A 13037-nucleotide genomic window follows, 5' to 3' on the forward strand; every position below is an offset into this window, starting at 1 on the left:
TGTCTATTAGGTATACCTATATGAATTAATATTTTCATAAAATATGTATGACATTAAAGAAGGACCACTTAAATAAACTGCACTACGGTTCGTTCGTATGCTGTTGACAGAGCATCTATAATAGTACTGTAATTATTTAAATGCAATTTTATTTCAACAAAAATGTGAAATGACTTATAAACAACAAGTGATGACGTAGGTAATGTGTATAATTCTAGTTGAGGAGTCCGTCAAAAAACCGGTTATCAGTTGTACGCACTACGCATAGCACGTATTTGTTGGAAACGAAAACAGTACGATTCCTGTTCCCGATAATTATTGTTTAGGAACCGAGCACCCAATTGTACAATAATATAACTTTTTATGTATACAAAAATGTTCTAATTGTTATTATATAATAATTGCATGCCGTAATTAGTTAACATACATTTATTTTATAAATAAATAATATTGGAATTTAAAAAATGAGCATTCTATACCAAAGCATTGTATTAGGTATTTAAGTTTAAATATATTAGTTCAAAAATACAAATAATAATTATTATTAGATGTAAGTAATTCAAGATGCACAAAAAGCGGAAATTTTCAATTTTCTGTCGGAAGCCTTCAAACTTGGAGAACACATAACAGTTGATCATCTTCTTTAACTACTACTCAAAATAAGACAAAATCATTGTGAACTGTGAATTTAAAAATAAAAAATAAATAATAATGCAAACTAATATAATTTTTTGAAATAGTTGTATGTAAAAAAGCTAATGGCCATCGACGCCAAGACTAAATAAATAATAAAAAAGGCATATGGGTAAATAATTGTTTTTAAAAAATCACATCATATCAATTATAATATTAAACTATTTTAAAACGTATTGAAATTGATATTAAATAGGGTGACGAGAACGAATAGGACGACAACAAATTAACCTTTTAATTCCAAAATTGGTTTCTTTGAAAAAAATACCTGATGTCCGATGTCCTATTGTCCTCCTGATTCTTGAAATCTCAGCGATACAATAATAAATTACACCTACTTAATATTATTGATTTTAAATTATTTAAATACCTAAACATGTTGATGTTATTAATGCAGCATGATGTTACTAGATATTTTTCCTCTACAAAGAAAATTGAAGAATCATAGATATGTTTTTGAGTAGGTATAGTCCAGTGAACAAATATCTGGTAGAATGCTGCATTTTGTTAAGAATTTAAGTAAATGTATTTATTTTGTATTGTTTATTTCTATTTCTACGGAAGTAAAAAAAAAACCAATGTATATCAGTATTATATGAATATTACAACAGGAAAACAAAAAGAGCATTAAGCTTAAGGACAAGACAACCGGACAATCAAGTGATGATCAATATTGTTTTACTTGGCTGTCGTGAAGAGCAACTATGTAATATCGGACTTGTTTAAGATTATCGGGTACCGGTCAAGTTCACTGCTTTGTGTTTTCATAACCTACTTGACTACTTATGACGAGTGCGATCAGACTTATATTTAAAAAATTATGATTGTTATTTTACTCAGTAGGTACCTACTTATATTTTATATTTCATCGATTAAATTAACCCAATATAGTCGTTGTTTGTTCTCATTTATCATCAAACCAATATAGGCTACGTGTTAATGCATATATTATAAAAATGAAATTAATTAATACAATATATTGTGTTTTTCAAGGCAGGTATTGAATATAATATGGTAACTGAAACAAAACTACAAAAGATAATATTAACTTTAGGTAACTACCTATTACATAAACACATTTTTATTCAATTAAATTTTAAAAAAATAATCATATATTCATCAATTAAATTTATGAGTTAAGATTGGAATCAAACTTTTTCTATATTTATGGAAAGTATAAAACATGTATTTTCGATACACATATTACATACGACGTACGTTCATTATTTATACTGTTTAATTTGTATCAACATGTATTTTAACCATCTATTTATATTATAAATACAATTATATTGTATGAGTAAGAGATATACCTCAGCGTTATTGATGGTTAAAAATGGTATCTTTTTCGGTCTTTAATTATGATTGTGATTTGTGGTTAAAGTTTGTTGTGCCTCAATTTTGTAAATAGGGAAGTATAAATTATTATAGAAATAATTAAACAGTGGGTTGACTTACAAACTATATTTTTTTCAAAAGACAGTAACCTAAAACCCATTTGTAAAATATTCAATGGTTAAAATAAAAAAAAATGCCTGCTATACCTGTGTCCCTGGACAGATTCAGTTTCTTTGACGGTCGTTTTTACAATTTTAACTTAAAAACTTTGCTGTGCAATGTCTCTTTTTTCACCACTTACACCCTTTTGAATAGTATAATATGTCTGTTGCATAGTTAGGATACTAATTTTTTTGTTGGTGGTATTGCTGGATGCTAGAGGAGAGGACGTTTCCGCACTCGCCTAATTACCGTCAAAAAGCACAACCCACATAGTTAATAAGTTTCCTATTGCTTGTTATTACTATTAACGTACTTAGTCATAATAAGCTACAGTAGTTGTGAGATTGAAACTTGGAAAATAACAACGATTCGTTTCGTAGCAACCGTTATTAGTAAACACAAATAAGTTTCAAATGTGTCCGGTTTCAACAATATAATATTATAAAATTATGGGTAGTTGATGTCGACGGAGTCTAAGACATAAGAATTATAAGATTTTCACTAGCAGCCACCACTTGGTATTAAAAAAATAAATTGGTTCTAATCGGTTAGGTCACACAACTATATCGTGCCTGGTTAGGTTAGGTTAGGTATAATATATTTGTCGTCAAAAAGTCTGAGGAAGTGCATTTATAGGTGCTACCATGGCGACCAGTGTATATACAAAGCCAGAGTGTCAGAAACATATGGTTTGACACAAAGTAATGCATTTAGAATTAGGAATTCAGATTGTCACTAACTAACGAATTTGAATTGCATTGCTAGTACTAAATTGTTCTCGGTGAAATACAATGACGTCTACGTCTCAGAGGTAAACTACACTGTTTTTTTTTAATACTTGATAAGTTCAATTTTCGTATGTACCTACTCGTATACCATGTATGCCTGTATATTATTTTACCGTCAATGATGTAATTTAGGTACCTAATAAGTAATAACTAAATACAATGTGATTGCCAATCGTATATAGTTAAATTACAAAAGCATTAAGACTAGTTAATTAATTCGTTAATATTAAAGCGCAATATAGCACATAGTATATATTTAAAATATAATTTTTAATCGATTAATAAAGTATGTTATGATTATTATTCTTACATTTTTAAATCCAGGTAGGTATACGATAGCCAATACGAATTTACAATGGTTTTTTTTTATCGGTGGTCATTGTTTGAGCTACCTGTTTGTAAAAAAAGTTGACAAATAATACTTTAAAAATGACATTGAATATAGTTTGTAATTACTATTAGAGTGAGATGTATACTTTTTTTTCAGTTAGCTGCAAAATATCTTAAAGAAATATAATTTGCAATCATCTCCAAATATTCTAGAGTCTATTGATAATAATATTATATGAAACGTGTATATAGGACTTTTTATATCCAATAATATTGCTAACTTCATGAACAACCAAAAAAAAAAAATATCCCACTGATTATATGTATTATTTATTATTTATTGTTCAATGATTATATATTTGTGTATAATATAAATTAAATGTAATTTATATTAATATTTGTTATAATATTATTATTAGAAATGGTCAAACCATACTTGAATTGGCTATGTCTTCAAAGAATGTTACATCCGACATGGTACCGGTAGAGAGAACTTTGTTAGTAATTGGGAGTAAAAATGCAGTAAGTTTTCATACATTATTTATATGTCGAGTGCCTACAATAAAACAATAATATTATTATTATCATCTATTAAAATGTTCAAAACAAACAAATCTGCATAATGGAATTGAAAAAACAAAAATCTTTTATGTGCATTGAGTTAAGACGTTGAGCATATTATTAATATGATTATCTGTACAATGAATAGATGTAGAAAAACAAATTTCCGATAAAGTTGAAGCTATATCGAGAACAACAAAAAGCTTCTACGATACAATACTTACACTAATAAAAAATAACAATTTATATTATATTATTTTATTTTAATATTAGCTATTTTTCAACTTATATAGTTGACCGTGATTATAGGCCTAGTTTATAACCTTATTTTAAAAATGACTGTTTACAGTTTACAGATTGATTTTAAATAATATTATATTTATGTTATATATGTTTATGGTTATTTATAAATAATGAATAATAGATTTTGGTAATATTTGACATTGAAAAGTATGACGTACCTATAATATTACATTTTTCTCTTATAATAATAAGGAGGAAGCGATTTATACAACTAGGTATCTAAACATGTTTGGTCTTTAGTTCTGCTTAACTTTGACATTGAAAAAACAGAATTCCCGCATTTTATTTTATGTAATATGATAAAAAGTGTAATAATAGATTCAATTAATTTAAGTTGGGTACTCGCTATACATTTCATAAGTTTATAGTCAATTTCTATACAGCTACCTAATTTTACTAATTTTACTGTTAAGCTATTATTGCATCATATATTATAATGTATACTTACCGTTGTGATTTAATATAATTTAATTTATGCAAATATTTTGATGTTATTTTTTTAAGGTTAATACGAAGATTAATATATTAGGTAGTAGTATAATAGGTAACCTATGTAATTGTTAATTTGATTCTTAATAATACATAAAGTAAATTTTGTTGTTTTAAGGGGTTTGATGAAGACCGTTTTGAAGGAGTACAAGATAGGCAATTTTCTTTTAGTTGCCTTCGTGTTGTGTAAATGTGTACACTGTGCGTAATAAGTAATCATTTATATTTTATATGTCAGTGCGATGTATAAAAAATAGCGGAAACTCTCGTACTTGCACACACTGACCAAAAACGCACCACAAAAATATGAATTATTTTGTTAGTTTTTTTTCTTTAAAAGTTCCAATGTTTTGCTAATAGAGTTAATTAATCCATTTATCCAATACGATTTCAGAAACTTATATGAATTCGTCATAAAGTAAAATAATAGAGAACGACCGTCTTTTAAAATACATTTTTTAGTTCAATATTATTGGCCGTTTAAAAAGTTATTTTCAATTAAAATTCAATACGAATTAAAGTATTATGTTTCCAAAAGTTTTATTCGATTACTAGAATAATAGGTACAATAAATCGACGTACGATTGATCTACTTTAGTGGAATATACAGGCGGAATCGAATCTCTATTTTATTTCATTTTGATCATACTATTTTTTAATTTATATTTCTAAAAACAATAATATGAGTAGTGAATACATGACTTAAAATATTTGAATAATAAGCAGTTATATCATTTTTTAAAATTAATTCAGAAATTCTTAAATATGATATTCTTATAATAAAAAATATTTTTGAAAATTATTCGTTGATGACACTGATTATTTTTTTAGGGTAAAACATCATTAATACATTCATTTTTTGACAAAAATGAAAAACCAAAACCCACATTGGCCTTGGAATATTCATTTGCAAGAAGATCTGGAAAAAGTTTAGTAAGTTTAGCTTATTGTTACTACTAAAAGTCTAAAATAATAGCTAGGTATGTTATGTGGGAAATTCGGATTGAAAACAAGTAAATAATATCAGACGGATATGAATGTAAGCATTATTTAAAAGCAGATACTCATTGGGAATTTAGCATTCCTAGTGTCTCCACTGTCTCCATGCTGTTGAAATTGTTTAAAAATAAGCCATTTTGTTTTTTAAGTTTTAGAGAATAATATATAGATATTATTGTTATATAACACAATTAAATAATCCAATTTAAAGGTACGCGTGTTAATATTAAAATTATATGTTATATTTTTTGTGAGCATTGAAGTAACCAACTGAACATAACCGTACAAGTGTACAACACGTACTACCTAAAGAAAATAGAAATGGTTTATCACGTGATGTACTGATGTCTAAAGGTACAGTTGAAAATGTAAATACGTGTAAAACCAATGTTTAATGTAGTTAAAATAAATTAGGATTGTACCTTATAGTGAACTGATTAGGTTTCTGCCGCTCGGCACTTAAAATTTAAAAAGGCTTTAAATATTAATTAATATTTTAACTATAATTAGCATTTTATTTAAAAGGATGCCATTATATAATTAATTGTTGTATAAATGTATAATATGTCTATTTGATAGAATGTTGACTCGGAACTCATACTATTGGAAGTATACTGAAATAGACGGATATAACCAATTCTACTGATATACGTCCTCTTAAGTAGATATTCAATAAAATTAGAGGGGAAACATATAACTGTCCAGTGTTTAGTTAGTTATTCAAACTGACACAGAATAATAATATTCTATTATGATAAAGGCGTATGGCGGTGTTAACCTTAGATTTAAGGTACCTGTATACGATTTAACAAAATTAATGATTATTCAATAAATTCATAAATATAACCTAAGAAGAGAGTCAAGAATCCAGATTGCATTTTACCATTTAGATTTTTGATCCAAAAAACGGTTTGAATAAAAAGGTTCCGCTCGAGGCAATCGCTCCCCCAACTACGCCGTCTCCTTATTTTGGCATCACTTTTTTTTATAAAATTGCCAATTACTTTAGAGCAAAACTTAAAATAATGTGACACAAGTTACTGTGTACATTTCAAGATAAAAATTACATGTATTCCTTCTATCTATACTAAGAGTGTCTTGCTTCTTAACATTTTACTGTGATATAAAACAGGTAAGTACCTATTATTCCTTTTCTTACTTTTCATATTATTTTTGATTATATTGTGCTGCTCGTGACTCTCTTATCGCTGGTCACCCCTGGTCGATACCATTAATGATCTTTGGAAGTAACATATTGTTATATGCACTATGACCCGTGAAGTTGTATCAATATTGATTATTGAATAAATAATTTGTATTTATCATAATTTAAAACTAAAACGATGAGTGGCGACATGGAGTACCAACATTTCAGAGGGTACCTACTTCTTGTTAAATGTAACAATAAATACAATTATTACAATTATTATAATATGGAGTTTTAATTACATTTTAAACTTAGGTACTTATACCTATTTAAGGTATCTACTATAGGTATTACAATTTTACTGTTTTTCGTGTAAGCCGTGTGGACCGTGTGGTTAACACGTTATGATCATATAAGTTTATATAAATTCTTGAAATTATTCAAATACTTTACCGTGTGGTTAGATGTAGCCGTGCAGGTTATTAATGACTACTAAAATTGTTTTACCTCGCTATCATTATTTAATTTGGTGAAAAACAAGAAAGTTCGTAGACCGTGGAAATCTGAAATGTAAATGTATACCTAGTTAAAACATAAGAATTTTTGTTTTGTGTTTCAGACAAAGGATATTTGTCATGTTTGGGAATTGGGTGGTGGCTTAGTTTTCAAAGATCTATTATCCGTGATAGTACAAAAAACGAGAGGCCGACGTTTGAGCGTCGTGTTAGTATTGGATCTATCAAAGCCTGATATTCTTTGGAACACTATGGAAATGCTTCTAGAAGAAATTAAGAAACACTTAGATGATGTACCAGAGATTGAAGAGTATAATCAGATTAATGTCAAAAATGTCGAGGTTTGTTCTAATTAATAATATACGTAAATATATTGCATTTGCGTAATTTACAATTTGCATAACTTCTTACGAAAGCAAACCGTAACAGAAGTTTTTGTATACATTTTAGGATAAAAAGTTTATGTTTCCATTGCCCATACCATTAATGATCGTTGGAAGTAAATACGATGTATATCAAGTATGTAAATGAATTTAAATTTCCATAATTAAAATAATGTTTTTAATTTATACAAAATACTAATTATAACCAATAGAAACCTATTAATGTTCCTCAGATGTAAATATTTTTAGTAAGATATTGTACCTTTTTTATTTTTATTTTTAAAGATATTTACAATATGTTAACTAAAATAATAGGGAAATTTGTTAAATGGTAAATGATACAAATTTTATATGAATAACCCGTGGAGGATGCTGTTCACAAACAGTACCTTAGAAGATGTACCTACTAATTTTTATTATTGATATTGAAATAGTTACAATTTAAAAGCTGTTACACCGGCGAGTGGCTATTAAAATTTAATATATTAGATGACGCATTGTGTTGCGTTAAATTAACTTGTCCCAGTGTAGGATAAGTAATCTAGTATGTGATAAAACGGCGCAACACTGTCGTCGAAAAAATAACATCAGTAATAATAATATAGCATAATAACTTGCGTTTGAGACTTATTGCACTAAAAATCGTTAAAATATTTTATTCAAATTACCAAAATATACCTAACTAACAAAAATTATGAACGTTTGTTGAAATTTCAAAATTATTATTAAAATAAATGTTTGGTGAACTTGGTTTTTTCCCCTATTATTTAAAATAGCAGGTACTAAGAATTTATCGAGATTTTTTTACCAGAAACCTCTATCAAAGTTGATGACCTGAGCATTTTTTCTACTAGAAAAAGTGTATTCAGACTCATAAAAAAATAAATAAAATCCCTCATAATTGTAAAATCAATACATTCATAGCTCCGCTCAGAATCTAAAACCCATCATAGTACATATTGGTATTGAAATGTTAAAAGTAAAAGTAAAAAAAAAATGATTAAAAATATAACCTAATTGATAATGTATGAATTGATAGTTGTTTAATCTAACTTAACTCTGCAGATAAGTGTCGGTTAATATGACTATTATGTAGGAGTACGGTCAGTTCCCGCCAAAAGTATACCTTCCTCATCTTTTAAGCCAATTCGCTTTTCAGCTAAATCATAAATGTGTGGATTCCTTTTTCTGCAAAACCATCAAACTTACTTTTGCGAAGTATCTTACAACTTTTAAAATCATAATCGCAATTCATATAATGTACACCTATATGTATTAGGTATACAGATTATTTTTTTCTAAACTGTTTTTTCAATGTAGGTACTGCTGACTGAGAAATAATTAATATATGTATTTACAAAAAAATATTTATTTTTGGCGAATTTCGTTAAATTAGCTTATGTACATGACTTAATAATAATTAATAGCAAAGTTACTACCAATATCTATATTATTAATATTTATTAATTGCGGTAAGAACACGTTGCAACTATTATGAGGAACCTTGTATTCAAATTGTAATATTTTTCACTCACAAACAAAAAAAATGTCATACATGAATAAAAAAAAAATCAAGAATTTGTCTATTTAATTTCGTAAGTGATATTATTTTATCTAGGTATTTATTAGTCAAATTAATAATTTGTCCTCACTTATAATAGCTATAATCATTTAATACTATTCGAATGGTATTCTATAAGTTGTTCATATGGTGGAAAAGGGAGTCCACCAATTTATGATTGTAGGGAAGGGCACACTTCTGACGGGATGTAGGCATTTAAAGACGATTTAATGACGTTGTGAAAAAGAAGTATAGGTAGCCAACAGGTAGTTTGTTAGTCAGTAGTTCCTTGTACATGATGTCGGGAGTCGAACAACAACTAATAAGTAAAACGGAGAAATTGATAATAATTTACATTTTAACTAAAATTTTCAATATACAACATTATACAATAATTATTATTAATATGAATTTCTATTCGTTTATTTTTTGGTGTCGTTGGTCATAGCGTATAGGTATATTTTACTATTATAATGAAATGGTGATACTTGCGAATTATTGTTTATATTAATAATTAACCTTGTTAGAATTTCGAACCTGCTAAAAAACGCGTGCTATGCCAGTGTCTACGATACGTGGCACACACTTACGGAGCCTCGTTGATCTTCTACGGTGTAAACGACGCAGTTCTGGTGAAGATATCCAAAGAGATGATGTCACATTACGGGTTTGGAACACCTTATCCGTAAGTTAACTAACACGACCTTCAAGTTTTGTTGTACACATTTTTTTATTTAATTATTATTTCAGAAAGAACCATATCTATGATTCAAATAAACCACTCTTAGTGCCTGCAGGTTCCGATTGTTTTGATAAAATAGATAACCTCAACGAAGCTGGAAGTATTAGGTCAATGCATAAGTACAAGAGCGTATTTGCTTCTAATTTTAAACAGGTCAATAACTATATTAATACATTAATACATCTTATATTATACTAAGTTAAATAGTTGTAGCAATACAATTACTTTAGCATGAAAAAAACAATTCAATACTACCACTTACTACCAATACCTAATACCTATTAAACTAAGTAAACCCGGATTTGTTATATATTATGGAGTAACTTATTTGCACAAGTAGATTTAGGTACCTTCGAAATTAAATCTTGCCTGCTGTGGTTTATCTGAGCTGATTGGAGGTGCTTCGTGCTTGCAACTTGAAGCAATGTAACTTAAGATTTTATAACTTAAAATTTGAAACATTTATGTTTAGTAAATTATTGTTATGAGCTACATGTCAAGTTTTATAACATAATATCTTAAATTTTATAATTATTTTAGAGAAATCTATGAATACATTCATCATTCCGCTCAGAAAACATCTTAAAAATAGCTTTGAAAATCGTTGTTAGGTACCTATTTTAACTTGAAATGTATTCCTATAACTAATACTTTTTTGATTTTTGAAATTTACTTAAACTTATTAGTTATTTTAACTGTTTAACATGCAAATGTTATGTCACTCATAATAATATATTTGAATATTAAATATATATTATGTATATGATATATCGTTAGGTATACACAATATTAAAATATTAAATGAATCAATAATTAATTTGTTTGAAAGTCAAGGTAATTGTGACCATAACATTACTAAAAAGAAATTTGGGATTGTTTTCTAAAATATATAAATCCACTAATATGATACAATGCTGTGCATTTTTGCTATAAGAAAGTAACACATTGCTTGTGATTTATGAAAATATGATGTTATATGTAGTATGTACATCCAGAAGGTTATTGTTTCAGCGCAGACGCAGAGTTTTTCTATGGAAATAAAGGTGGTGGCAGGTAGGTACTAAAGGCGTTTAACTGGTTTCTTGATATACACATTAATCATTTAAGCTATAGGCCATGCTTAAATTATAAATTATTGAAATGGTATAATCGTCAAGTCGACTATGAAAATTAGTATTCTTAAACAGCTTTTATAAAATCATGGCACATATAATTCTAATCTAGAAGATAGGGTACTGCCTATAGCAATGAGTTTGAAATTGAAGGTCAAGGTGTTGGTACAGTTGTTATCGTAAAGTTGATTTATTTTAGAATCTAATATTATATTTTAAGGAAATATAATGTAATGAACACGTACATGAACGTAATATTTTTATTAAATAAACATCAAATTAGTATTAGTTACAGCTTACATACAAGTATTATAAATTCAAATGTAGAGAAAGTAGGAAATTAGGTAACCAGTCTGCTGTAGCTACTGTAGGTGTCGAGTGGTACTTTGTTGTTCAGTAATTCACTGTAATGTATGTGTATAACTTGAGACTTCAATGATTGATCATTACATACGAAAAACCATTCTGTGCGAAGACCGTCTGTCAGCCTGTATTACTAACTATTAAGAATATTTAATATGTTTTTTTGATATTTCTATTAAGGTAATTTCGTTTCACTATTTCTATTACGGTTGGTTGATTTGATTACATTTTTTTAACTTCGTAAACACAACTTTACAATAATATTAATTACAATTATTATAATAGTATATATTTTTATGATTTATTATTGTTATTAACTGTTTAGTCTACTTACCTTAAAACGACACGAACAGATTCGTGGAAGAAGTAGGCGATAATAGCTTAAAATTAATCTAAATTTTTTAATAATGTCTTTGTGTAGGTATACACAATGTGATGATGTACACAAAAATTTGAAGTTCCTACGAATGATAGTTTTGAATTACATAAAAATAATTAAAATTGTTATCCTTCGTCTAAATATTTAATTTTGTCCAAATTTGAACTTCAAATGCTTAAAAAAAAATCATCGAGCCCACTTTGAAGACTTCTTTCTCAAAAACATATACATTATAACAAAAGTTATTAACATGTTTAATATTCTATTTGCACTTAAATTTAATTTCATTATCAAATATTTACTATTAGAATTTTAGTAAGGGGAACATATATTCATATTGATTTATTTTAATGGAGGCCAAGGGGTTACAATTAAACGACATGATTTCAAATATCTTACTAATTTTGTGGTTTTATTTAAATTTAATAATACATTAAATTAATATTATTTATATCAATAATCGTCAAACATCTGACACAAAATTAATGTTTTATAATAAATATAGATCGGATAGAGCTATAATATATAATATAATAAATTAATAAATAATAATTATACTTTTCTAAAAAATGTTTTCTTAACATAAATAAAAAACATTTATCATATACAGTTTGTTTATATGTTGCATTGATAAATAAATGTGTTTATCAAACATAGATTACTGATCTATGTTTGTTTTATTTATTTTAGCCTTTAAAATTATTTTTTACATTTATAGATGCCATTAGAATCTGGTATCACACAAGCACCAAGTACAGAGAATACAGATCCATTAAACGACCCCAATTACGCCGACCCGTTGATAGACGAATCGTTAAAAAAAAAACAAGAGGTTTGTGATAAAAATATTTCCATGACCGAATATATAATATTATTAGAGTTTTGACAATTTTTACATAAACAATTATTCGAATACCATGTTATCGAATAAAAATGGTTTGATTGATTTTTTTTACAATTATTTGAATAAATGATTATTCGAAAAATTATTTGAACACAATGGTTTTTTTAAAAAAATATTTCGTTAAATATTTGAAAATATTTCTAGTACATTTTTATTCGAATAACAATACAAAAAATGTATTCGAATAAATGTTATTTATATAAATAAAAATGTACTCAAATAATGCCCTACTCTAATATTATTATGATATTGTTGTAAACCAGAAAGA

At 27.0% G+C, this 13037-nt stretch overlaps 1 protein-coding gene across 1 annotated transcript; it reads left to right on the forward strand.

Annotated features, from left to right (window-relative positions):
- Window positions 1-2405: 2405 nt before the first annotated feature.
- Window positions 2406-12902, forward strand: LOC111042961 (cytoplasmic dynein 2 light intermediate chain 1). The gene is made up of 8 exons (XM_022327722.1): window positions 2406-3004; window positions 3731-3833; window positions 5496-5597; window positions 7430-7666; window positions 7776-7844; window positions 9797-9954; window positions 10020-10164; window positions 12584-12902. The coding sequence occupies exons 1-8, from the start codon at window positions 2985-2987 to the stop codon at window positions 12749-12751; spliced, it is 1002 nt and encodes a 333-aa protein (XP_022183414.1). The 5' UTR covers window positions 2406-2984; the 3' UTR covers window positions 12752-12902.
- The last annotated feature ends 135 nt before the right edge of the window (window positions 12903-13037 follow it).

This window comes from Myzus persicae, unplaced genomic scaffold, assembly GCF_001856785.1.
Source record: "Myzus persicae strain clone G006 unplaced genomic scaffold, MPER_G0061.0, whole genome shotgun sequence".
In the NCBI taxonomy this organism is placed as follows: domain Eukaryota; kingdom Metazoa; phylum Arthropoda; class Insecta; order Hemiptera; family Aphididae; genus Myzus; species Myzus persicae.

What these genes read in the sequence shown, in the direction of transcription:
- LOC111042961 (XM_022327722.1), top strand. Translation starts at nt 2,985, where the DNA reads ATGACGTCTACGTCTCAGAG. An exon ending in ATGACGTCTACGTCTCAGAG is followed by an intron (nt 3,005 to 3,730) that starts GTAAACTACACT and finishes TATTATTATTAG; the next exon opens with AAATGGTCAAACCATACTTG. An exon ending in GGGTTTGGAACACCTTATCC is followed by an intron (nt 9,955 to 10,019) that starts GTAAGTTAACTA and finishes TTATTATTTCAG; the next exon opens with AAAGAACCATATCTATGATT.